This window comes from Macaca thibetana, chromosome 4 (assembly GCF_024542745.1).
Source record: "Macaca thibetana thibetana isolate TM-01 chromosome 4, ASM2454274v1, whole genome shotgun sequence".
In the NCBI taxonomy this organism is placed as follows: domain Eukaryota; kingdom Metazoa; phylum Chordata; class Mammalia; order Primates; family Cercopithecidae; genus Macaca; species Macaca thibetana.
The window spans coordinates 142,287,331-142,315,070 of NC_065581.1; the positions used below are offsets into that span (position 1 = coordinate 142,287,331).

The following is a 27,740-nucleotide window of genomic DNA, read 5'->3' on the forward strand; positions in this document are numbered from 1 at the left end:
GAGCCCTGCTCCGCTACATATAGACTACCTAACGTTGAGGAGGCAGTATCTGTTTAACAATGCTGTGAGGATTTAATAAATTAATGTAAAAAAAAAAAAAAGACACCTAATTCATGATAAGTACCTAGTAAATGATAGATTATAACAACTGTTATCATTAGGATTATTTTATTAGAAGAGCACTATTTTAGGGGAAGTTTCTTTTAACCACTTTTGTTTTAGAAAACTTTTAAATAATTTGATGAAATATATGACTTTTCCATAGAAAATAAATGCATGACATATACATAGAGTACATTCATACTTATGCACACAAAATTTTGCATACAACTTTTAGCACTTAACAGAATCCTTCGAGAGCCCATCCATGAACCCCTTAGGAAAGCATAGATCTCAAGAAGTTCTGTTCTAAAAGAAGGGAGTTAAGAAGCCTAAAGTTGGTTTAAATATAAGCTTGCTAGCTAGTGGAAAATTAGAGCAGGGAAAGTTTCTGGCCTTTCCATTCTCCAAGGAGTTGTACAGCAGCCTGGAGAGAGGAAATCAATGCACACATATACTAAGAACAACCACAACAGAGGCAGCAGCATAAAAAAGACCATCCTGGCCGGGCGCAGTGGCTCATGCCTGTAATCCCAGCATTTTGGGAGGCCGAGGCAGGTGGATCACAAGGTCAGGAGTTTGAGACCAGCCTGGACAAGATGGTGAAACCCCATCTCTACTAAAAGTACAAAAATTAGCCGGGTGCAGTGGTGGGAGCCTGTAATCCCAGCTACTCAGGAGGCTGAGGCAGGAGAATCCCTTGAACCAGGGAGATGGAGGTTGCAGTGAGTCATGATTGTGCCATTGCACTCTAGCCTGGGCGACAGAGCTAGACTCATCTCAAAAAAAAAAAAAAAAGACCATCCTTAAAGAACAGGCACATTACTCCATGAGTCAGAGCTATGGGCAAAGGGCCTTAATGCTTTCATCAGAGAAGGATGCCAGACATTGGCATGACCCATTCAATGTCCTTGTATCCTCCCTGAGCTAGGTGAGGGGACACTTGCAGGGGTTATGGTGTCCATATTTCTGTGAATGTGAAATGAACCGGAGAAGTCATATTTGTTACTGTTATCCAAATGGACCCAGAGCTGTTGTTTCCTGGGAAGTCTGAGAATTACACATCTACTTGTTTGTGACAGAATGCAAACTCAGAGCCAGTATGCATTTGTGCATGTCTGACAACTCCCCAGACTACTGACTGAAAGAAGAAAGGCATAAAAGTGCTGTGAGGTCAAAGCAGGTATTTGGACTCTGACTCAACAATGAACTCTATAGAGATTAAAACTGAAGTGAAATACAATGTTTTGTATTAGTAATGTTTAGACCTTTAGACAAAGACTTGGCAGAGATATTGAAAAAGGACCACAAACTTTGAACACAGTGTTTGAACTGATGTGTGTAGTTGCTTTCTTCAAAAGAAATCTTACACAGAAATCAAATAAATTGCTTATAGGCGAGTTGCTCCCACTGCAGTGGAAATGGGCACTCTCTCTACTCCACCTACTTGGCCTGAGGCACCCCATCAAAACTCTTGGTTTCTCAGGATACAATTTGAAAACCACCAGATTTGGTGACTTCTAAAGGCCCTGCTAGACTGTTTATGAATTTAGAACAACACTAAGTTGAGGTTACCTCAAATTACTTTATCTTTTTCTTAATTGACAAATAATTGCATATATTTATGGAATACAATATAATGAAAAAATACTGCATGATTTCATTTTTATGTGGAACCTGAAAAAGTCGAACTCATAAAAATGCAGAGTAGAATGGTGGTTACCAAGCACTGGGATGATGCAGGGCGGTTTGAGGGGTGGATGGGGACATATTCGTCAAAAAGTACAAAGTTTCAATTAGGAAGAATAAGTTTGGGAGATCTACCTTACAGAAGGGTTACGATAGTTTTCAAATATATGATAATAACGTATTGTATATTTGAAAAATATATAAGAGAATCAATTTTTATTGATTTTATTGATATCAATTTTATTGCTAAGAGAATCAATTTTAAATGTTCTCACTATAAGAAAATGACTTTATCTTTGACTCAAAACTCTTAGATATCCAATCATAGGGCATAAAGAGTTTTAAAATCCCACCAGAAAAATATATACAGAAAAATAGAAAGCTTTGGGTTTGACTCAGGATGCCTCTCCCTGCCCTGGCCCAGCCCGCTCCCCAGTCTACCTCCAGCATACCTCTTCATGGACTTGGGGGAGAGTTCCTTCTCTACTTCCTTCACAGGCATGCTGTAGGAGTCTACATTGTACTCGCTGTCATCGTCATATTCATGGTCTAGCAGTGTTCTTGCCCATGTCCCCATGTCATAAGGAGGCAGCATTCCTCCAAACTCGGAGGGCAGGATCTCGGGATGAATTAGTTGGTGTAGACTGTTCAGGTTGTTACCATGCAAAAATATCTATAAATGCAAGAAGACGGGAGGAAGGGAAAGACACAGAGGAAACTAAATACCATCTAAATTCTACAGGGAGGAAGTGAGGATAGCAATAGCAAATATGAGTTTTCCATGTCTGTTAAAATACGTTAGCCAGTCATCTACTCTGTAAAACAGGTAGAACTGGTACTGTTATCCTAATATTTTATACCAAAATCCTGAGGCTCAGACACTTCGAGTAATTTCTGGAAGGTCAGAGAGTTATTGGGTAAAACAGCTGCAACCACAAATTTGGTTTCCTGCTTCATAGGCAGGGACATGAGCAGAATGATATGTACATGCTGATCTGTACATCATCCTGGTGTTAGTTGTGCAAACTTGATGATGTGTATAATGAATGCAGTGAAAACAGATCCTTCTCATAAGGGGCTCATCAATTACAGAGCCTATGCGAGTTATTACACCCAAAAGCTGTCACTTGCATGGCTTTCTCTTTATCATCAATAAAAATAAGAATATTGTAACCACTAAATTACTGTTTTATAATGCAAAGTGGATGATGTAAATAACCAAAGTAGATGAGTATCATCATAATGAAAGGCTGAGTGAAGTTCATGTCCCAAAGGACATTATGTTCTGTAATGTTGCCAGTATCTTCTCTACTAAAGATTTTCATACTGACTTTACAAATAGAAAAAGAAACAATGAATTAAAAATGTAAAGCTGTATGCATACCTTAATTATTTTGTCTAGATAATGCTTTTAAAAAAACTGGAGCAATATTCAAGCCACATACTCAAGATTTGTTTTTCCATAAACTGCTACCTTTCCTCTTCTTTCATTTCAGTTTCAAAACTGCAGATTGGCCTTCTCTGCTACAACACTGCTGTCTCATCTAAATTTATATAATATTTATTTTAAAAATATACTTTATAAGTAACAAAAATAATTTCATTCTTCAGTTCAAGAAGAATAAGCTAATACATTCATATTTGCTTTCCGTACCTTTAGAATCCACTGAAGTAAATATATTGGAAAACAGAGAAAGACTACTCTACAATATCAAATAAAATTACAAGATAGTAGTTGTCACTTAATAAGTATTTTCAACAAATTACAGAAGAGTAAAAGCAGATAACAGCAGGTCACTGGCCAAAATAGGCAGAGCAAACAGCTGCCTGGAGAACATGACATGAGGCCCAGAGGAGGTGGAAGATGCTGTCTGTCCCAAAGCACACCAGGTTAACTGCAAACTTTATACCTTCCCTCTCCTGTCTGAGGGCACAACAGCAAGTATTTAAGTCCAGGAAAAAACATGTGCACCCCTGTGTTATTCTTATAAGAAGAAATAAAAATAATTTTCCTGTGAAAGTTATGGCACATGCAACCCTTATTTTATTAGATATATAACTTTTACTTTATCAGATGGGATCATTCACATAAGAAATCTTCTTCAACTCATGTAAGAGTCATGGTAATAAATCCCTGGAGCAGTCAATGTAATCCTAGCACACTACTTCCCCTCTCTTCTCTAACACTCTGTTGCCTCCTTCCGCAGCATCATTTTCCGCTTTGGCCTTGCTTCCACTTTCACTGAGAAAATAGGACAACCAGATGACATCAACCCACCCACCAGCATCTGTGTCTATGTATTTTGCCTTCACTGCTAGTACAATGAACAGATAAACCCTACAAAGGGCAACCTCTCCACCTGCGCACTAGAATTCATCCTCTCTCCCCTACTCGGTTGTATTTCTAACAGTTCTCTCTTATCTCTCACACATCCTCAGATTTCCTCTCTCTGCTGGATCTTTCCCATCAGAGAAAGAACATCCTGACTCCACTCCCCCAAGACAGACACATAAAACCTCTCTCGGCCCTACTTCCATCTCCAGTTGCTTTCCTATTTCTCTCCTTCTCTTTATAGCAAAATTCACCCAAGGATTTGTCTATATTCATAGTCCAAATACTCTCTCCTCATTTTCCCTAAATGGAATCCTGTCTGGCTTTGTCTCTTACCAATGAATGAAGACAAGTTTTGTCAAGGTCCTTCTCATTGCTAAATTCAGTATCCAATTCCCAGTCCTTATGTATCTTGAACCCTCAGTAGCAATGGATACAGTAGATGACTCTGTTTATTGAAACATTTTCTTCATGCAGCTCTGATTTTCTCCTACCTACCCCCCTAGATACTTCTTTGCAGTCTCTTTTGCAGAGTGTCCTAATATCTTCTTCTTCTTTTTTTTTTTGATGGAGTCGCACTCTGTCACCCAGGCTGGAGTGCGGTGGTGCAATATCAGCTCACCGCAACCTCTGCCTCCCGAGTTCAAGAGATTATCCTGCCTCAGCCTCCTGAGTAGCTGGCAGCCATCACGCCCAGCTAATTTTTTGCATTTTTAGTAGAGATGGGGTTTCACCATGTTAGCCAGGATGGTCTTGATCTCCTGAGCTCATGATCCACTCACCTTGGCTTCCCAAAGTGCTGGGATTATAGGTGTGAGTCACTGTGCCCAGTCTGATCTTCCTAATATCTTAACTGGAGAATGACTGGTCTCAGTCTTTGGATTTATTATCTTCTTTATACTTTCTCATTGGTGATTTCATAAGTTCGCTGTATTCAGTCAGTGACTTTCAAATAATATCCCTGCACTAGAAATGTATGTCTTCAATCCAGGCCTCTTTTTCAACCTCTATAACTGTATTTCCACTCTTCACTTAAAATATCCACTTAAATATTCAATGACCACTGCAAATTCAACATGTTCAAAATTGGACTCACAATCTTCCCCCACCCCAAATATGTTCCTCCCTATCTCCAATATCAGTTAATGGTGTGACTATTCTTCCACTTTCTCAGACCAAAACTTTCAACTCAGCCTTTTACTCCTCTCGTCATCTCAGTTGACAGTAAATCTTTTTGGTACTATCCTCAAAATGTATCCTGAATCCAATCATTCTGATTAGCTCTACACCTACACCCATAACACAGCTAGTATCCTTTCAGGTGTGCTCTTGCACGAGCCTCCTAACTGTCCTCTCTATATCCACTCTTTCACCTACACTCTATTCTCAACAGGGCAGCCAGAATGATCATGTCAAAATATAAGTCAGGTCATATCTTTCTGCTCACAATTCCCCATTGACTTCTTTCTCTTAGCATAAACCTATAAGGTCCTATAAGAACTACTTCTTTGAACACATCTCCTACTATGCACTTGCCTCAGAACATTTATAATGGATATTTCTTCTGTCTGGAGATTTCTACTCCCAAATGTCCTCATGACTTGCTGACCTACATCCTGCACTTCTCTTCTTAAAATTCCTCTTGTCAGGAAAGCCTCCCTTGGTAAACCTATTTAATACTGTAACCCTGCCCAACCTGGAAAGCCTATCCACTTTCTATGTATCATGTTTCTTGACAGCACCTCCCATCTTCTAATATATCATATAATTTTCTTGCTTAAATTATGCATATATTGTCTTGGCAATTCATTAAGTGCAATGCTGTTATTTCTCCAAAGCCAAGATTTGTTGAAAAAATATATATTATATGATGATGCTCTTTTAGAACTCTTACATGTGAATTGCATCTCCAGACTCGGCAGTAAAGATGCATTGCAATTGCCCAACTGTTAAGTTTCTACTTTTGGATTTTTCTTTGTTTTCACTAGTTCTGTGTAATAACATCATTTATTAACATTTTACTATTTTTCTTTCCTTATATATTTTTTCTCTTCCTCCATTTCATGCAAGAAGTCTGGTCCTTGTTGGTTCCTGTATCTCTGAATACCTTAAAATTCTGAGAATTAGCCTGAATAATACTTTCATTTTTATTTTACTTTTCTACACTGTGCCATTAAAGAGATTATGCTAGGTGATCTGGAGTGGAAAAGAACAGATGAAAGACTTTTGAGAATCACCAAGGACTAGAAAACAACATTGGCCATATTGACAAAGAGGAAGAAATTTGTGCCAACTAGTAGGAAAACCTGTTTCCCATCAACTTTTAAGTAGCAGGAGCACAATCACTGACTTGCTAAAGAATGCACTAGGGTAGTGGGTTTCGTTGGATTTTAGCTTCAGCAAAGATACCCCTTTTTCACAGATAACTTGGGAGCAGAAGGAGACCTTAGTTCAAGGAACTAATATTGGTTTGAACAATGAGGACATCAGAAGGGGCCATGATGGGTGGGAAGTTTGGCTCTGCGTGAGACTCCAGATACTGGTGAGCTTTTGAGGAAAAAGGACACCTGTACTAAGGGTGATATTCCCAGCAGCCCAGTAAGTTGGAGACTCAAAGTCAAATTTAATTTAATTTAAGAAAATGAAGAAGCGGGTGATTCTTGCACACCTGAATTTGTAGAAAAAGATTCACAGCTGCTTCTTCAGTTCTCTTTTACTAGTTTTTCAGAACATAGACTTATAGCATCTGAAGTATAAGGTGTGTGAGTAATATTGTGATGCTGACTCACTTGGAATATCAGTGAAGAAATTTAATAGCTTTGCACCGTGTATTGATTATATAAGTAGAAATTTTAAGTATTTAAACATATAGTTATTTTCTCATATGAAAATTTCCAAATCATATAATTTTAACTAAAATGGTAAAGTTTAGATGCCTTCCTTCCATCTGGAATAACGCTACCAATGCATACTTCTAGGTTGTCAAAGCTGTCCAATTCAATTACAAAACCCCAAATGCAGTGCACTCCTTGTTTTCTAGACTTGATCCTCTTCAGTCTTTTTCAACAGAGCAGAATCATGTTAAAAATCATTTCAGAACAAGTAACCCCTGTATTCAATGACCTTCAAAGGCTTCAAATTTCACTCTGACTGAAAGCCCAGATCCCAGCAATGGTATGTGAGTCCCTATGTGATCTGGTGCAACACAGTCCCTCCTATCCCATGCTCTACCACCTACTCCATCCCCTATCATCTTCCCCCATAGCTCATTTTGCTCCAGCTTTTCTACCTTCTTGCTGTTTGTCAAATACATTAGGCATATTTCTACTTAAGTACATTTGTCTTTGCTATTCATTCTGCCTGAAACTCTCTTTCCCATAAATTCATGTATCTGGCTCTACTATCTGCTAGCTGTGATTCAGAGCAAATTGGTTGACCTTTCAAGCTTCATTTTTCCATCCACAAAATGAGAAAAATAACAATATATACTCCAAAGTGGTGTTGTAAGTACTAAATGAGTTAACATATGCAAAGCACTGAGAACAGCATGTGACATTGAGTGAATACTGTATAAGCATTCACCAGTATAATTTGTACTAAAAGCCCCTGCAGGTTTTTTGGATCACTTGATCATCCTTTCATTAAAGCAAATCTCGAAAAAGCACTTGTGAGGCACTTCAATACACTTTCTGAATTCCAAAATATGAATTAATTTGATACTTGGTGGTAGAAACAATTTTTATTATAAATTATAATTCCTTATAGAATTCTTCCTCCTAAACTACTAAAACATTTTCAACAAATTCATTTACAGTAAACCCTGTGTTCACTAATGCTTGATATGGACATGTAATTATTGCACTTTCATGAGTGCAAATTCATTTACAGTAAACCCTTTGTTCATTAATGCTTAATATGAACATGTAATTATTGCACTTTCACACTCACAATAAAGCTTCTACCTGAAGTGCCTTCTAGGTCATTGAGAAACATGGAAAATTATCTTCCATATAGATTTAGAGGAAAGTGTATTTTGCTGTGGAACTAATCATTTGAAAACTGAGAACAGCACCAGGAGGTAAAAATAGCTGTATACGTGGGGCTGAAATATTTGGGTTTGTATACTAGCTCTGCAACTTTTCTTCTGTGTATGTGAGTAAGCAGGTTATCTATCCATTCCAGGACTTAGTTTCTTCAGCTCTAAAACAGGAAATAATGCTTACTACATTTACGTTTCAGAGCTGTTGCAAGAATTAGTGAACTGTACATCAAGATGTATTTTAATAAAAATAATGTGTTCAGTATTTACCTAATGCCCTGCATTGTATTAAATGTTTTACATAAATTATCGCAATCTCAGAAAAATTATTTTGTTTTATGCAATTTGACTATCCTCATTGTTAGATGAAAGTGAATTTAAAGAGACTTCAAGTAACATGTAATTTAAAGAAATATTAAAATTACCACAAATTAGCAGTCTTTTCAAAATGTGTGATTGATCATAACCATTGTAAAAAATTGTATTAGATACCACAGATTTCACTACATTCATTGCAGTATATACTGTGAAAGAACATCCACTTATCGGCATATAAAATTATAACTTTTGTTTAGACTTTACTTCAAATTAAGTGCATCAATAGCACTATAGTAACACAGCATAAGAGATTTGCTTTTGCCTTTAAATTGAGTCTTTAACATATAATGAATGTACTAAAACGTCCTTTTTGTGAGCAAGCTAGCTTTTAAATGCTTCTTTCACAGATATACTGTTCACATCCACAAGATCTGGAAGAATCTTAAAATGTTTTCTATGTTGATTTACATACAATGTAGAAGTACATTTTACTGTAGCTAACATTATATACACATTATGCATTATAATTCACTGGATGGGGGAGGAGAAAGGATTAAAAAACAAAGAAACGAATACCCTTTTCCGAGTTTTCTCCTTCAGGAAAGGCCGGATCACGGTGTACAGGGCATGTATATACCATGGTTGATTCACAAAATGAATTCCTCCAAATCGCGCTGGGAAACTATCCTAGAGTAACATGGAGAAAGAAAAATCCAAATATGCTTTAATATACTGAGAAGGTTTAGGAATGGTTATATGGCATACAAATTTATTCTTTCACATACTTAGATGAGATTATCTGTAGAGTTAAGGAGAGAAAAGAAGAAAGAACCTTACCACATTAAACATTGTACTTTTCATACAGTAACCGAAGCAATGTATAATAAATCAAATCTTTCCCAAGCATAGGTTATTGATAAGAATGTCAGCATTTTTAAGAAGGTCGTATTTTAAACCTGTAAATGCTAATAGTCAGTACAAGCCAAGAAACAAAAAGAAAAGTCATTAGAGATTTGTCAAATAATGAATCTACATTGTATAAAAGTTTCATTTATTTATATTTATATTAAAATCTATTTTTTAATAAAATATTTTATTAAATCCCTATCTAGTCATCCATAGTGTGAGCAATGTCAGACACAAAACTCATGTTATTCTCTGTATCTTATTATTTTATCAACTTTGTTATAAACATTATCTTTTCCTTATTTTAACTACAAAAAAGTAACGTGCTTTAGCAAAATAAAAATGCAGAGTTATACTGTAAGAAACTTAAGGATGCATTTTGCTAGGTTAAATGAAAATCAAAGCTCTCTGATCTCACTCCACAGGAGAAAAATGTAAAGCCAGCCTCCTCCTCTTCCTACCCATGATTAAACAGGTACAGCCCTAGCCCATTCCAAAATATGAAGGGAACCCTTAAGCCAAATGAATGGCAACATTTGACACTGCGCTTGAGTATGTTAACGATTCTACATAAATGGATCTGATTCTTGCTACTATTTCAAAGTTACACATGGAATCGACTACAAAGGTCTTCTTTAAAAAAAAAAGTTAGCCTACTACAAGCACCTCTGAAGTGGCATCGTAATACTTGGCATTCTGAATTCTATTTAGAGCATGAGCAGGAAGAAAAGTAAAGTAAAGGAACTGAAATAATTGCATTTTTTCAATTTAAATGTTCTCTTGAATAAGAGTCTCTGGTCAAAAACTTGCATGGCATAACCCCATTAATTCTTTTTTTAAATTTTGGACACTTATGAGCAATAGTGAATTAATTTAGTATTTGCATATTGATTTGCAGAGCTATCAAATTGTATTTTGCAAGGCAACTTCTATCTCTGAGAATAATACACTATAAGGCAATAGTAGTTCAATAAATAATTAAAATAGCTTAAGATAAAACTTTTACTTTTTATGCCAGTGTTTCACTTCTTTTGTAAATATGTGGTTTTCATTGATCGGGAAGTTATTATAATAATAAAATGAATCTGAAATACAGGCATAGTATATTTTAAAGTTATGAAATATGTATAAGTAAAAAGAAGATATTATATACCTAAATAATAAAGAGAATACTAAGACAAATACTCATGTATCTTATTATAGTTAATAATAATTATTATTTCATCTGGATATGGGAGTGATAGAGAGGTTTCCTGGCCAGCAGGGATTTTCCTAGTTTAATGTTTCCCTAAGAATGTAGCACCTATAGGAATGAGGTCTCACATCCAGTCCCCCACTTGGCCTCAATATGTGCAAGCCTAGTCTTTCCCCCTGAGCACCCTATAATTCAGGCAACTACTATTCTCCAAAGTTCTGGGTTCCTGTAATTAACAATTTCCTCCCAGCCTTCACCTACTCTCCTGTTTTTCTCCTGTAGATTTCCGTGTGTGCTTGGCTTAGAAGGATTTGTCTCACATTCCTGAGAGTTCAGCAATGCACCTGGAAATAATTTTATTGTGAGGAAACCAACATCTTGGTACTTTATGGCAAAAGGATCTTTAAAAATTGTTAACCTGCTACACTACCTGAAGCAATCTCTAGAATAAAACTAAATGAACACTAACAATATTAAGCCAAAAGTCTTGGCTCAAGTGATTTTTTTTTTTTTTTTCAGACTGAGTTTCACTCATATTACCCAGGATAGTGTGCAATGGCGCGATCTCAGCTCACTGCAATTTCCTCCTCCCGGGTTCAAGCGATTCTGTTGCCTCAGTTTCCTGAGTAGCTGGGATTACAGGCATGCACCACCACACCCGGCTAATTTTGTATTTTTAGGAGAGACAGAGTTTCACCATGTTGGTCAGACTGGTCTCAAACTCCTGACCTCAGGTGACCCGCCCACCTCAGCCTCCCAAAGTGCTGGGATTACAGGCATGAGCTACTGCATCTGGCTGGCTCAAATGATTATTAAACTTTGAGAATCACAAGAAGGTCATGCTTCTCTCCTGAAAAATATGAATATGCAAACATATACACATAACTTGCACACATGTCATGGGCTTTCTTGGACACCTCTTTAGATATACTTGATCAATACCCAATCACAGTTGAGGCAGAGTGAAAGAGCAGAGAAATTTCTGACTTTGCAATCAAGTAGATTTAGCTTAAAATTCTGGCTTAATGTCACCTGTCAGGCATCAAAGTCCAAAACAAGAACATGGTCCTTTTCCCTCACTGTGAGCTTCCTCACTTCCAATCATGCCCAACTGCATGTCATTTTCCTGCCTCCCCTTCACTTCTGTGGTCAACATGCTGTTTTACGGCTTGTTAACTGTTTTCTCCCACACGCCTACTGTGGCCTTTCCTCCCTTTGAGTATAATCTGGTTTTACTAATTCCTTAAGACTTAGCTCCAAAAACATCATTTCCAGGAAGCTCTTTTTTATCCCTTCTCTCACTTCTCACTCATAAAAGCCCACTCTCTGTCATCACTAGCAAAAGCCTAGGTCTATCACTGCACTTGCCATATGACCCTGAAATTGTCTCTTTGTCTGCCTCCACTGTTAAACCGTGAGCGCCTTCAATGCACAGTCTATTGGTGCCTGGCCTGTAATCCATTTCCACTCACATCATCCCCCACCCTGTAAGGTAGGAAATGGAAGGTTAAACATATAATTCTAAGTGGGAGAGTTCTACCCATGAGATGTACCTGAGCAAGATTTAAGGGACCAAAGGGAGGCAGCAGTCACCTTTTTGTGCAGTGGCAGCTACTAAGCACCTTATTAGCTGAGAGATTGTTTGCAGCAATGTCTGAACCACACCTTCCTCTTTCTAGGTGTCACTTAGGAGGTGAGAGGCCTCTGGGACAGCAGCAGCCAAGATGGACACTAGTTTCTTGACTCTGACTCACTTCCACAGGGATGTGGTCTCAAAACCAAGGATTCATCAGCAGTCCTCCTTTAACTTCCATGGCCCTAGGTCTTCCAATGAGGCCTCAAACACTAACTTCCTGTATTAAATCCATTTGTTCTTGAACTATCCAAAGAGATTTTTGTTTTTTTGTTGTACTGAACTCTGAGCCAGACTGTGCCTCATTCATCTTTATATTCCCAGAATTTCAAAAATGTGCTCTGTGTGTGTGTGTGTGTGTGTGTGTGTGTCCCAGAAGAGGTAGATAAATGTTCACTGAATAGACCTAGATACATACTATTTAAATAAACTATTTATCTTCTCTGACCCATAATGTCCTTATCTGTAAAATGGGAACAACATTTAATAGGATTGCTGATCACTCACAATATCTGTTAATTATTCAGCACACCCTCTAGATACAGGGCCACCATATTAACCACCAGCCCCATCTGACAAATGTGGAAATGACCATGGAGGAGTGAAAGGAAAATAAAATGTCAGGACATCAAACTCACTAAGACAAAGGGAAAAGTTAAGCTTGGAAACTGAGTTACACAAAAAACTACCTTTGTTCCTAAATAAATAGCTGCAAGATAGAAGGCCACATATCTTCCCAAGTGGTCTCCCTCATCCTGACAATACAAATTAACAGCTTATCTTCACAGGTCCAGGACAAAGACGAGACTAGAAATCATCCCTCTACCAGCCGAGACAAATGCAGATTTACCAAGTAGCAGGAGATGAATGCATAATTCACTGTACTTCTAGACCCTCCCTTCACACCTAATATGTAGATTCAGTGAGCAGCTAATCAAAGCTTCACAAGAATGTGACCTTTTATCTCACTACTTATTCTTCCTTGTTTTTTCTTGTTTTTTTTTTTTTTTTCTTTCCCCTTTCCCTCCTGCCCACTCATCCCTCCTTAAGTACTGAAGTCCTCAGAATGCACTCTGGAAAAAACACAGGCCATAGATCCTACTGTGGCTTGTGTCTCCTTTTCTCAGGCACATCCTCAACTTTGGCAAAATAAGCCTCTAAATTGATTGAGATCTATCTAAAGCACTTTTGGTTTTACAGAGGTAGTTTTACAGTGTGGTTTAAGCGGCAGTTGTTTGACCCTAGATAGCACTACAAAGTACAAAGTAATAATAAAAATCACAATATTCAATATGCCCATCATTGACTCTGCTGGCTATACGGTTCTTCACTGGAGACAATGAAAAAGAATGGCTTGGCAATCAGGAAGAGTACAGCCAAGATGGGTTGCAAAAAGGTAATAATATTTCTAACTTCCAAATGGTTTTGCTAATTCACCTGCTTCTACTCCCTTTTTTCCTTTGAGCAAAGCACTTTGTGCCTAATGCAAAGATTAACTTGCTTCAATGCTTCATTAATGGAAAGTTAGATGTCATTTATGGGGTAAATGTATTTATATGTATCATTACATGTGTGTGTATCAGTGAATTATTCATATATTTCTAGAAAAACATGTTTGCCTCACATATCTAACTATTCAAAAAGAAAAAGTAAAGAATCTGAACCATAGCATATTATTCTAACTTTTAAATAAGTTTTGATGGAACACAAAACTTATGTGTTAGGATAAGTACTATTACAAGTAATATTGTCTGATTTATGAAGAAAATAAATCAGTATAATTTCTGGTACAATCAATCAGGATACAGTTTATGGCTCCAAATGAGAGCAAAATGAACTTTTCTATGAGAATTAAATCCACAACTTTCATCTCATTTCACAAGTAACACTGTCTAGGGTACTAAACCAATCAGTTGTGTTAATATGTGTTTTCAGTGTGAACACAAGCAGAAATTGTATGTATAATTTACTTATTTAAAATTAAATCTATCAGCCTTTAAAATACTTTTGTTTAATCACTTTCTTGTACTTTTTTGAAACATTTAGCTCCAACTACTATAGGCCCCATAGCAAAGGGCATATAGTGATAAGGTATAGCACCCAGCACCTAGATATTACATGTTTAATTCCATAGCTCTACCCAAAAAATTATACTAGGACCTAAAATATTGCATTATTCCTACCTGACACTAGGAATACACTATGTGGAGAAATATAAAAGATACTTACTCCAGAAATTTTTGATACAAAAAAGTATAATTTAGAAAATCACTCATAATTTTACCAACCAGAGGAAAACACAATACTCTAAGAATCTTGATGTATGCTCTCAAGCTTTTTTCCAAGATTTATATAGATAATATGAAACTTGATGTACCTGTCTGGAATTATGAAAATAGTTATTGGTAATGGCTCAGAAGTGTACAACATATGTAATATTACTCTTTCTGAAAGTGATTTGGTTTAAAGAGAAGTGATTTTGTAGCAGTTGGTATTACTGATTCCCTCAGGAGCACCACTATTAGCTTCCTTCAGATGTGTTTGAATTTAAGTTTGGTCTGCCTTGACGTACTAACCACACCGTGGTTCCCTAACTAGGACTTTTGGGTGTATCTTTTCTAGATAGTATAACAGCATTTGTGTCCATTGTTTTTAGAATGTTTTATTAGCTGTTTGTATACAGGTCTTATTCATCTTCTAGAAGGTTCTGATTCCTGAAGAAAGTCATGCTTTTCCCAGTTCCAAATCGCTGCTTATTATCACTAGTGGACAGACAGATCCAGGCAAGCCATTCACTTGCTTTCCTGACGAAAGCAAAGATTTTTACCAAAACATTCCAACCAGTGTCTTCTGCCAAATTGAGAAGAGACAGCCAGGAAACTATTTAATTACCAGCTAATTGGAATGTATTTTTCTGTGCCTCACTTATAACTGGTAATGAGCCATATTTGAATGAATGGATTGAAAACAAAAGATTTCATCCTTCATACAGAGATAAGAGTTTAAATTGGGATTGTACAAATGACAGAGGCAGCCCCACCTCTGTCCACTTAACTTTCGTTCCTCATTAAAATCTCATGCTGTCCTGGCACACATACAATAAAGGAACTTGATTAGATGTAAGGAATTGTGTAGAAGCCAAATTCCACCCAAAAAAAAGTAATTAATCTGATATGTAGGAAAGCAATAATAAAGAATATTTTTTTCTTACTAGGTTATTTAACACTTAAGAGTTTGCCATCAGAGAAAACAGAAAAAAAAGATAATTGAATGGCTTAAAAAATGAAGAGTCAATTCCTGTTACAGGAGACATCATAGAGATACACAACACTGTATTTTAAAATAAATGGTTAGAAAGGGCTTTTACTTGTTGAGCATTCTCTAAAACGAAATACACATGAATCACATATTTACATTTTCATAATTCCTTAAAAATAGTGTCTGAATTTTAATAAATGTTTTAGGAAATAATATGGATTTACCATGATAAATCACTTAAAATAGTGATTAAAATGATACAATCATTTCCCGTTAATATGTGGCTTTGTAGGTAAAAAATTTTAGAATATTCAATTTTTGAAATACAAATATATTTTGAAATAATTGTGCCCTCTCAAATGCTAAAATCTTAATTCCAAATATGCACTAGAATGTAGACAATTTTTAGCATTGATTTTTAAATTGAAAATTGATGTTCTAGCTTCACATCTAGATACTTTATAGTATCCCTTTAAGACCCTCAGCCAAACGCCAGCTATTGTTTAAATTTTCCATCACAAATATAATTGTGTCAACATGTATTTCTCTTAAGTGCAGTCAACAGAATGCGCTCTATCCAGAGGCATGCATGTCCTTTCTGCCATTATTATAAAGAATATAATAATTTCCCCATTCTATATGTGTTAATATTGGCTAAAGAAGACTTCACAACATTGTGACTCCTAGAAAATCTCTGTTTTGCCCTGTCACTCTCCTTTTAGGGAATTCAGTTCCCATTATAGAGACCTGCAGCTTTACTCTGTTTCATTTCTGTCTAAGGGTGTTTGTTTGTTGTTGTTGCTGTTTTATAGTTAATTAGAGATAATGCCCAAGTGACATATCTTCTCAGTGCACACTACTAGAAAATCTGCCATGGATTCTTAAGGTTTTACAAAATCGTGTTCTTTAAACTGTGGGCGGGCATTTACTGTAGGGAGAACAGGTCTCACACTAACATTTTGAAGGCAGAAGAATTTGGCTGCATTGCTTTGGTGATTCTACAATCACTATTTATAGTTTGGATAGGGAGAGTTTTCAACTTCTACTCAAGATGACTGGAAGGAATTTTCCCTGCAACTCAGAACTGTCCGTCTATTCCATCCTCTAAGTCTTTGTTTATACAACCTGTAGAGGAGACTATCAGACAACGTCATTGCACTTGGGCATTATTTCTAATTAACTTTAAAAAACACCGTGGTGCCCAGGACTGCTCCAGTTTATGAAAATGCAGGCCCATACAATGGCATGAGTTCCACTTGCTTCATACAAGATAGCACATGACTGTCACCCGCCTATAGAAAAATGAGAGTTTTGTAATGGTCTTATCATTAGTGTAATCTTAATGTAGACTATCATTTCCAAATTTTTAATTTTTTAAAATCTGAAAAAAACTGTATGAATAGTCCAAATATACAATGAATAACTTCATTTCCTCTTTTACCACTTAATTATCACTTGTAATTAACAATTCTTTTCTTTTCTTTTCTTTTCTTTTTTTTTAGATGGAGTCTCACTCTGCTACCCAGGCTGGAGTGCAATGGCGAGATCTTGGCTCACTGCAGCCTCAGCCTCCTGACTCCTGAATAGCTGGGATTACAGGTACCCGCCACCACGCCCAGCTAATTTTTGTATTTTTAGTAGAGACGGGGTTTCACCATCTTGGCCAGGCTGGTGTTGAACTCCTGACCTCATGATCCACCTGCCTTGGCCTCACAAAGTGCTGGGATTACAGGCATGAACCACCATGCCAGGTGCGTAATTAACAATTATATATTGATTCCATGGCAGGGAGGACACAATGTTACTGTTTTTTTTTTTCTTTTTCTCCTCTGTTTTGAACACATGTACTGAAATAATCTACAACATTCTTGACTCCCAGATTCCAGTAATAATCCACTTATCTATTAGATAATGTGTCTCTATCAGCAAAGGTATCCCTGCCTCTCAGTCTCAGCCACATACCCAGAATTACCAAATAAAGCAGAGGAATTGTTATGGGGAAAAAGCCTACAGGAATATATTATGACTATATGCACAGGGTCTCTGATGTGTGGGGGCCAGACATGATTAAGCTGTCTCAAAATCTGAGGCATATTCTAATTATTGACAAATCATTCTTTTGTTACAGTTTTTCTGTGCCTAGAGTTGATCACTTGGTGCTGCCTAACAGCACTTCAAATACAACCCAACCCCTGTCCAAGTCTGGACCCTTGATACGATGTTAATGTATTTGTATGGATAGATCTCTATACCAGGAAAAAACTCAGCTTTGGCGACTGCTGTTTTATTAGTGATTCAATGACATCAACTTTGCACATGGAGTGGAATGTCTGAGTCCTGAGTACATTAAAATATACACAACTTAAAGTAGAATACTATATAAAATATTCTCCCTTGAAAGAGGGAATTTTACATAGCTAAAGAGCTAATTTTACCTAGCTAACTATTTCTCAAAGTAAAATCAACACTAAAAACTCATCTGTAACATGTTTAGTCATCATAACTGAATGGGCAAGAAGATCTCTCTTTTGCGAGCAAAACATATGTGGCCTTCTCACCAGTTAACCTTTTCTGCCAGAGATGGCTGATAACAAATGTAAGCAAGTCACAGTCACACACCTCAACAGGAAGATGCAGGGCTTAAGTCAGCTGCTGCTGGTGTGTGCCAGGTACAATCAGGAGTAAAATAGCCTATAGAATGTGACACAAAGTCATTCTCACACCACCTCACAGTCTAGGAAGCACCAGTCTCCATCAAGTACAACAGCAGGAGAGAACACAGAGTTAAAAACTACCACCTTATAAAAATGTGTTCCTAAGTCGGGCTCCTTTATTAAAACTAAATGCACAGTAAGGATCACAAATAATTGTGTCATTTTTAATCAAAGAAGTGAGTGTATTAATTTTCTATGAACTGTATTGAGACTTGTGGCTCCAATTTGTCAACTGACAGCAGGAAGGCCTTACTATTACTCCAGCTAGTATATCAATAATGGATTGTGTCTCCTACTTGACTTTCAAACTACTTTAGATAACACACATTTAGAAGTGCTGATGTTCTCACACCTAAAATTGCCAAAGGGGAGGTAAGTGGCAGAATGTAGGCTAGAGAAACTAAGAGGAACAAATTACAGTAAGAATCAGGCTAAAGTCTTTAGTGGATATTCCAGGACACTTCTGCCTACATCAGGCATGTGAAACTAGCCAAGATTGAATTTAATGATGAAACAATGCTGAGAGGGTTTGGCAAGACAGGAACTGTCTTATTCTGAGGAGAGACCATACGTGGGTAAAATATTATTGAAATAAACTTCAAAACATACTCGTTATATCCCTAATGTTGCTTCCAGACATCAGTTATAAGAAAATTATCATTAATTTGGGCAAAACGTTACGTGCAAGAATGTTTGTTTCATTTTTACATTTTGTAATTCGGAAAAATATTGGAATCAATTTAAATTTACTTCAACAAGAGAATATGTGGATAATGTATTTATAATATGTAATATCAAAGAGCCAGTAAGCGGCATTTTCAAAGAATTCCTAATGATAAAAAAAAATCAAAATACAATATTAGGTTAATAATTAGAAAAAATAATTTATTTTAAAAATAATATAAGGCCGGGCGCGGTGGCTCAAGCCTGTAATCCCAGCACTTTGGGAGGCCGAGACGGGCGGATCACAAGGTCAGGAGATCGAGACCATCCTGGCTAATCCGGTGAAACCCCGTCTCTACTAAAAAATACAAAAAACTAGCCGGGCGAGGTGGCGGGCGCCTGTAGTCCCAGCTGCTCGGGAGGCTGAGGCAGGAGAATGACGTAAACCCGGGAGGCGGAGCTTGCAGTGAGCTGAGATCCGGCCACTGCACTCCAGCCTGGGCGACAGAGTGAGACTCCGTCTCAAAAAAAAAAAAAAAAAATAATAATAATAATAATAATATAAAAGACTTGGAAAAAATACATCAAAATATTAACCTGATTAAATTTGTGTAATAATAGATGACTTACTTTATTCTTTGTACATTTTATATTTTGCAAATGTTCGAAGAGGCCAATGTACTGCACACATGCATGCACGTATACACATTTACAAATATGTATAATAGAAAAATATCACATTCTTTAAAAGAAATCGGCACAAAGACAAACTATATAGCACTCTAAGCATTAATTGAACTTAACAAATATTTAGTAAGACTTACTCAAGATAGGAAACGTAAGAGGAATGTGAATGAAGTATGTGAATGAAGAAGTTTATATTCTGGTAGAGAATAAGTAACATAAAGCATGGAAAGATAACTTCCATAAGGTGTTAAGAAGCTTAAAGAAGAGAAAGAATGGGAGATTAAAAAGTTGGAGGGATGAGGAAAGAACTCACAAAAGAGATAGCACTGGGAATGGATCTTGGGAGTGTCAATAAGAATCTGGTAGAAGAGTGTCCCAGGAAGGGGCAGTAGGAACAGAGATAAGAAAGAGCAGGCCACCTCTAGGATCCGGTTGCCAGAACTGTTTGTTTGGAGTTGAAGGTAAGTGTGAGGAAGTCTTGGCAGCACAGCTGAGAAGACAATGTGGAGCCTACCTGGATAGTGCCAACTGCCTCACAGAAAGGTTTGTGCGTATCTTAAAGGCACTGGGTATTCTTGAGAAGGGAGTGACACCATGTTGAAGCTGTACTGTGGGAACATTAATTTAGTAGGGGTATGTGGCTTGATATAGAAACTTCACATTTTAATATTTATATTTTAGTGTGACCACTTTAATGTGGAGACATTGAGTCACAAGTAAAGAAAAAAACAGCAGTAGCAACTAGTGTCTTAGTTTAGTTTATTTTAGTTTAGTTTAGCTTTTCTTAATGATTAAGTAATCTGTGAGACAGACATCCATATACCAGGTTCCCCCAATTCACATCATGGCCATCTACCTCTGGGTTAAGGCAGTGAGGGTCAGGGCTGGGTAAGCACTGGAGTCAGACTTGGGAACTGATGGAGATCTGAGTAGAATTAGGGTCGTGGGTGCCTTTGGTGCACGTTTCTTTCAGCAGAAAACAGTGATTTTATGTTTTGGCCTGCCAAGGTTGTTTGATAAATACTTGCAAAATTCTCTACTTTACTTGATTTCAAGTAGAGAGAAGTGAACTTGGAGACATCAAGTCAAAGCTGTCAGTACTGGCAAGTAACCAGAGCCCAAATCAGAGTTATACCAAGGGGTTAACTATAAAAGAAAAACTAGGTACCCATGTTGAACATATGAGTGACATGAGGTTCTACAGCTTCATGAACAATTGAATACGGTGGGGACATGGGGAGAGAATAGCTGAAAGCAGTCTGACACAGTTTAATCTGGGTTAGTTGAGAGACCACTATTTGTACTACAAACTGAAAAGAATCATATTTGAGAGAGTGATGTGAATTTCAAGTGTCTGTAGGCCACACACATGGAGATGTTCCTGAGGTGGGATAGCTCAGGTCAGGGTAGAGATGTAGAAAAGCAGAAAGACAGGAGAAAAAAAAAAAAAGAAAAGAAAAAAAATATATATGTATATATATAAAAGTTTCGTGAATAAATGTAAAGGCATTTTTAAGTGCCACAGTAATCTGTATGTTTGAAAATCATAAGAATACACAATTTTGTCTCTAAGTTATTGACCAATATCATGGAGCTGGCTTGACTAAGGAGTTGGAGAGAAGAGGGAGGTTACTGAGCCAGAGGGATGATTTCCACTCATCTGCCAGAACGCTTTTAGCTCTACCACCTCCTTTCAGAACTGTGTGGTGTCCATATGGATTGTGAGGCAGTCGATTATAAAGATAGCTTGAGAGGATCTAAAGATGTTTCAGGCACATGTTCTTCAAAAAAGCACACATGAACAACAGCAAGACTGGGGCTCAGCGTGTAGGCAGCCCCTCAGTCTGAAACTGCTGATGAGGAACTCTAATTCTGTCTCCAAATGTTTCCTGAAAAGGTGAGGGGAAAGGGGGATGGTACCTCAGTTTAGCTAATCTGAGAAGATCTACTTCCTCTTACCTGTTAGTTTTATTTAACACAACAAGAAGGAAGCAAGCATTTAGCTTGGAATCATTACCCTCTTTTCAAAATCCAGAAACACTTAATGAATGTACCTCTAAACACAAAAAAGGACATCTAATTCAATGCTTCAAAGATTTTACTGAGCCTTTCTTGCATTTACTGCAAAAAATCTTACAGAAACTTATTAATTTTGGTTAATTGGAGAAGATTCTAATTAAAACACCAGGAAATTCAGATGGCCTGAGTAAAATTCTTCCTCCTTTTGCTTTACCCCCTGTGACTTTATTGGAAAGTAATTATCACCCAAAGCTATTCTCTAGATGTTTTGTTTCACATTGCTACAAAGTCCTCCAACAAATAAAGCTTCTCAGGAGATAATAATTGACAAGTTGTTGAACCATGATGCAATTCATGGGAGTGGAGATGTCAGTGATTAGCACTTACTGTCTCCCCCTAGCATTATTGTGCATTCAATGCTTCCACTCCTCAAATTTTACAATGGAATTGGAGTGTTTATGCTAGTATTTGGTCTACTAATATGCATGTGGAAGATATGCAAGCATCTCTGTTTGTCCCAGCGTACACATCAGGACAACCACACACATCTGCAGTCTTTCCTTCCACAATCTCAGTCATACAAAGAAAAAATTTCCATCCCAGCCACATCACTATTGCATAAAATCCTCTAGAAAGAACAGATCTTCTGAATAAAGAAATGTTGTTTCCAACAGTTGCTGTGTATATGGGTGTGTGTTTGTGTGGTTAAGAGACCTCTCTAGCTCTTTGACTTTTTCCTTGATTTTATGAGTAGAAGTGAAAAAGATTACATGCCTTGCCTTTCCACCCACCCTTGATACCTAACTGAACAAAGCAATTCTGAAAGTAGAAAAAAAGATGGTTCAATAACCTGTTTTACAGAACATGAGAATCTGACACTGGGGCAATGCATGTCATTTTAAACATGGAAGTATGTGACATATTTATTATATTTCAATCTTCATTTTGTTTTGAAACCTAATCTCTACTCTTTAGAATAGATAGTGTAGCTCAACTAGGTAGATTCCAGAGATTTTTGAAGACAAAATATGAGACCTTTTACCCAACATCTTCATCTTCAACACTCTAACCGACCTCATCCATGTAGATTGTCATTAGATCAGATTTTGATAATATTTCTTTTTTTTCTACCATCTGTTTCGCATTCCTTGAACATGAGACTTATATGTGTTCACGTTTGTATGGGTATATATGTGTGTACCCAATGGTAAGTTCCATTTTAAGATTTATGTATTAATCCTAAAAAAAATCCTCACATATAAAAAAAAATCAAAAAATCCTTCCCTTGTAAAAGTTAGCAAATTGGTAGATTTTACTTTGAAGAGTTCTGCTTTTGTCCCTTTTATTCTCTCTGCCATACAGATTTGACCAAAAACAAAACAGTAACAAAATACCCTACTTCTTTTAATGATGCAAAACAAAAATACTTTCTGAAGGTAATGCCATGGTGTTCTTCAAAAATGTTCATCATGGTGTTCTAACAAAAATGTTTTTTTTTTTTCCTTCTCATTCAACAAGTATTTATTGTGCCTGCTGTACTCTGTATTGGTACAATGCTGGTGGTGGGATGCTGACTGTATATTTTTACCTTTCACCACTCAGAAAGTACCTGAATCTATCTACTGATTTATTTACTTTTTCACTTTGAAATTATAATAGATTCACAGGAAGTTGCAAAAACTGAGCTGGGTGTGGTCCCATGCACCCCTTGCCCAGCTTCTCCCAATGAAATTACTACAATAATGACTAAAACCAGGAAATTGACAGTGGTACGATCTGCAGAGCCTATTCACATGCCACCAGTTTTGTAAGCACCCATTTGTGAATGTTTTCAGTTATGTACTTCTAGGCAATTTATTACCTATGTAGCTTTGTGTAACCACTACCACATTCAAGATACAGAAATGTTCTATCACCACACGGCTCCTTCATGCTACCCCTTCAGAGTAACACTTAACCTATCTGACCTCAATTCCTAACCCCTAGTAATCATTAATGTCTTCTCTAGCTCTGTAATTTTGATGGATTTTGTTGAGAATTTTATGTACATGATACAGTATGCTGCCTTTTGAGATAGGCTTTTCTCACTTACCATAATGCCCTTGATATCCACAAAAATTGTTGTATGTATCAATAGCTTTTTTGTTTTTTCTTTCTACTGCAAAGTAGTATTTTATGGTATAAATGTATTACAGCTTTAACCATTCACCTATTTTAGGACATTTGAGTTACTTCCAGTTTTGGGCTATTATGAATAAAGCCACTATAAATGTCTGTGTACAAGTTTTTGTGTGAAAATAAGGTTTCATTTCTCTGCATTAGATGATCCAGAATGCAATTTCTGAATCATATGGTCTCATGTTCAACTTTTAGGAAAACAGCCAATTGTTTTCCGGAGTGCCTGTACCATTTTATATTCCCACCAACAAGGAATGAGAGAGCCAGTTCCTCCTCATCTTTGCTAGCCTTTACTATTTTCACTTTTAAAAAAATTAAATGATTTTGAAAGGTATGTAGTAATATATCATTGTGGTTTTAATTGCATTCCCTAGTGGCAAAGATGTTGAACATCTTTTCATGTGCTTATGTGCCATCTGTATCTCTTCCTTTGTGAAATGTTTCTTCGTGTGTTTTAAACATATTCTTATTGTTTTTTCACTGTTGAGTTTTTAATGATTTTTTATATTACCATAGATAAAAGTCTTTTGTCATATATGTGGTTTGCAAACATTTTCTCCCTATCGGTGGCTTGTCTTTTCATCCTTTTAACAGGATGTTTCACAGAGTAAATTTTTTCTTAAATTTTGGTGAGGTTCAATTTACCAATTTTTTATTTTATTGATTATGCTTTGGGCATCAAGTCTAAGAACTCTTTGCCCAGCCATAGATCCTAAAGATTGTCTCCTATTTTTTTCAAAACTTTTATAGTTTGCTGTTTTACATTTAAATACATAATCCATTTGAATTAATTTTCGCCTAAGGTTTGAGCTGTTAGTTGAGGTTCTTTTGTTTCATTTGCCTATGATTTTCCAATTACTTCCAGCAACATTTGTTGAAAAGCTATACTTCACCTGTTTAATTGCTTTTGTACTTTTCTCAATTATCAGTTGGACATATTTGTATATGTCTATTTCTGCATCCTCTATTCTGTTCCATTGATCTATGTTTATCTCTCTGTTAGTTCCAAATTCTAATATTTATCTCTCTACTACTATTACTGCTATATCAATTTGACAAAAAAGAACAAAATCTACTTCTTTTCACTATGTACATTAAAAATATCCTTCAAATATAATCTTATGTTGTTCTCTAAAAGATAAATTAAAGATGATTTTTAATAAAATAATTCCTTACCCCCAAAGTTGACAAATTACTTTATCATTTTAAATCTTTCACCTTCATAAACCAAATAATATTAGTGTGAAATTTTTCCTTTAAACCAAAAATGGCTAATATGCCACCATGAAAATGGTACACCTAAGTCAAAGATTCATTATCTAAAGACTGAGAAAAATTAGTAGAAAAAAAAATACAACTAAAAAATTACTAATTCAAAAAACTCTTAACCATATAAAGAAACAATAGATAACAAAAAATCCTTGCTTGTCTGGATTTATAGAATACCCATAATGCCTTGGACAAACCTGTCATTGTATGATCTTAATTTTATACCTGAAGAAACTGAGGCACAGAAAGTTTAAAGGCTGATGTAATCGAGCTGTTGTTGATCAAGGTAAGCATGGACCCTACCAGTTTCAAATCTACTGCTTATTCCACTTACCTATAATTTTTGTATTCACTGATAAGTGGGAAAGATCAAATTTGAATATTAAACCAGAGCTCAGTATCATACTAAGAATATACTACTTCACATACTCATAGCCATGCGGTATTCACCAACTCTACAACCAACACTCACTTTTGTAATTTTTTTATTTAGGTTAAGACATCATATTTTATTGATGATAAAGTAATTTAAGGAATATTTGTTAAATGCCATTTTTGCCACTCCCCTAATGAGTGTAAGACACCATGCCTGCCTCCATGGATTTTCCTTTCTAATTGAAATAAGATGTTTTACTCTATATTTTGCCAGAATGCCTTTGATAAAGTAAGTATCATTACAAGTAGGTATTTCTGATTTAAAGTGACAGACTGAAAACATGTATTTGTCTCCGCTACCCCTGAGATTTTATTTAAAATAACAGGACAATATTTTTTAAAAGAAAAGCACAAATAGTGAAAGAACTGGAGGAAAAATTATCATGCAATTATTTTAAAGTATTCTCAAATAGGAAAAGGAGATAAAAGCCTACCAGGAAAGATCAGGAGCACTATAGATGCAAAAACCAAGGGGAAAAGGTAGGTGAATTAAACAAGAAACTGTAGGTTTAAGTCAAGAGTTAAGTGAACCCAATCTGGGATATTAACCCTGCAGCAAGACCAGGAATCAATTAGACAAATTAGAAAAGAAAGTGACTGCGCTGAAAGAATAATTTTTAAAAGAATAGAAATAATTTCCCAAATAAATATTATGAAAAGTTAACTATAAGATAATGGCAGTAAATAGTGAAAAGGGGGTTCTGGCATGTAACTGTAATCTCTTCTACTTAATCTTTACGAAGAGTTAAGTATCTTACTTGATATAATATTAAATCAAGTTAAGTGTCAAAGAAAGAAAAATAATACCAAGTTCCTCATAATGAGGCTAAGGCAATTAAAAAAAAAAAAAAAAAAAAAAAAAAAAGCACTACTGGTAGACCTCCGATACATCCCTGGGTGTCTTAGCAGCAGAGTTTGGAGTTTCACTCCCTGACAATCTTCTGGAAACAACCACTTAAAAGATCATTGGATTCTTTTTCCCCCTGGTCTATTGAGGTGTAATTGACAAATACAAATTGTATCTATTTAAGGTGTACAACTTAGGGTTTTGGTAGACACAGACTTTGTGAAATAATCACCATAATCAAGATAATTAACATATCCATCACCTCATATGGTTACTATTTGTATGTGTGTGTGGTGAAAACACAGTCCGCCTTCTTAGCAAATTTCAAGTATGATACAGTTACTATTAAGTATAGTCACCATGCTGTACACGAGACCTCCAGAACTATTCATCTTGCATAACTGAAAGTTTGTCTCTTTTGACCAACATCTCCCCATTTCCCACTCCTTTAACAGATGTAGGAGCTGGAGTTAGAACTGCCACTTGCTTGTGCAAACAGAGGTAATGATAACATTTTAGATAGGATTGAGATTCTAGGCAAGGCATGGTGTGGCTCACGCCTGTAATCCTAGAACGTTGGGAGGCTGAGAAGGGAGGATCACTTGAACCCAGGAGTTTGAGAACAGCCTGGGCAATATGGCGAAACGTTGTCTTTACAAAAATACAAAAAATTAGTCAGGCATGGTGGTGCACAAAAAATACAAAAAGTTAGCCAGGAGTGGTGGTGCATGCCCATATTCCCAGTTACTTGGGAGGCTGAGGTGGGAGAATCACTTGAGCCCAGGAGGTTGAGGCTGCAATGAGCCATGATTGTGCCACTGCACTCCAGCCTGGGCAACAGAGTGAAACTCTGCCTCAAATATGAATATATATATATATATATACACACACACACACACATATATATATCTGAGAATATATATGATATATATATTTGAGAATATATATGATATATATACTTGAGAGTGTGTGTGTGTGTATATATACACGCACATATATATTCTCCTTACTAAAGTACTTTGACCCTGCTCTAATGCTAGCAAATGAAGTAATCTTTAAAGCCCTAGGATTAACTCCATTTAGTTTGGCTGAACTACTCCTATATTAACATAAAGAAGAAAGTATGTGCTGGTCTCAGATATTAACATTAAGAAGAAAGTATATGCTATCATTTGGATATGCACAGTCTGCAGTCTAGTTCCACTTCAATATTAGCTGTACTGCAAAGTCCATTTTGGAGCTATGGAAAGAGACAAAGGGAAGCAGAACTGGAGAAAATATTACTGAAGATAGGGCTGACCTTCATGCTCAGCCAGCAGGGAATGAGCAATTCTCCAAACAAGCAATCATACATGAATCTGAACAACAGATAGTTTTAGGTGGCATAAAGCTTGACTTCAAAATGACTCATTCCTTCTTCTCCCTGCTAGAGCACTGAAAACATTAAAACAGAACATTA

The 27,740-nt window shown here is 36.4% G+C and overlaps 1 protein-coding gene across 1 annotated transcript in view; it reads right to left on the reverse strand.

Annotated features, from left to right (window-relative positions):
* CLVS2 (clavesin 2) overlaps positions 1–27,740 on the reverse strand; it is a 76,190-nt gene that overhangs the window by 14,941 nt on the left and 33,509 nt on the right. Inside the window, exons 4-5 of the mRNA XM_050788713.1 lie at positions 9,054–9,164; positions 2,241–2,461 (exon numbers count right to left, since the gene is read on the reverse strand). Coding sequence (XP_050644670.1) covers positions 2,241–2,461; positions 9,054–9,164 — 332 coding nt within the window. The remainder of the gene's footprint in view (positions 1–2,240; positions 2,462–9,053; positions 9,165–27,740) is intronic.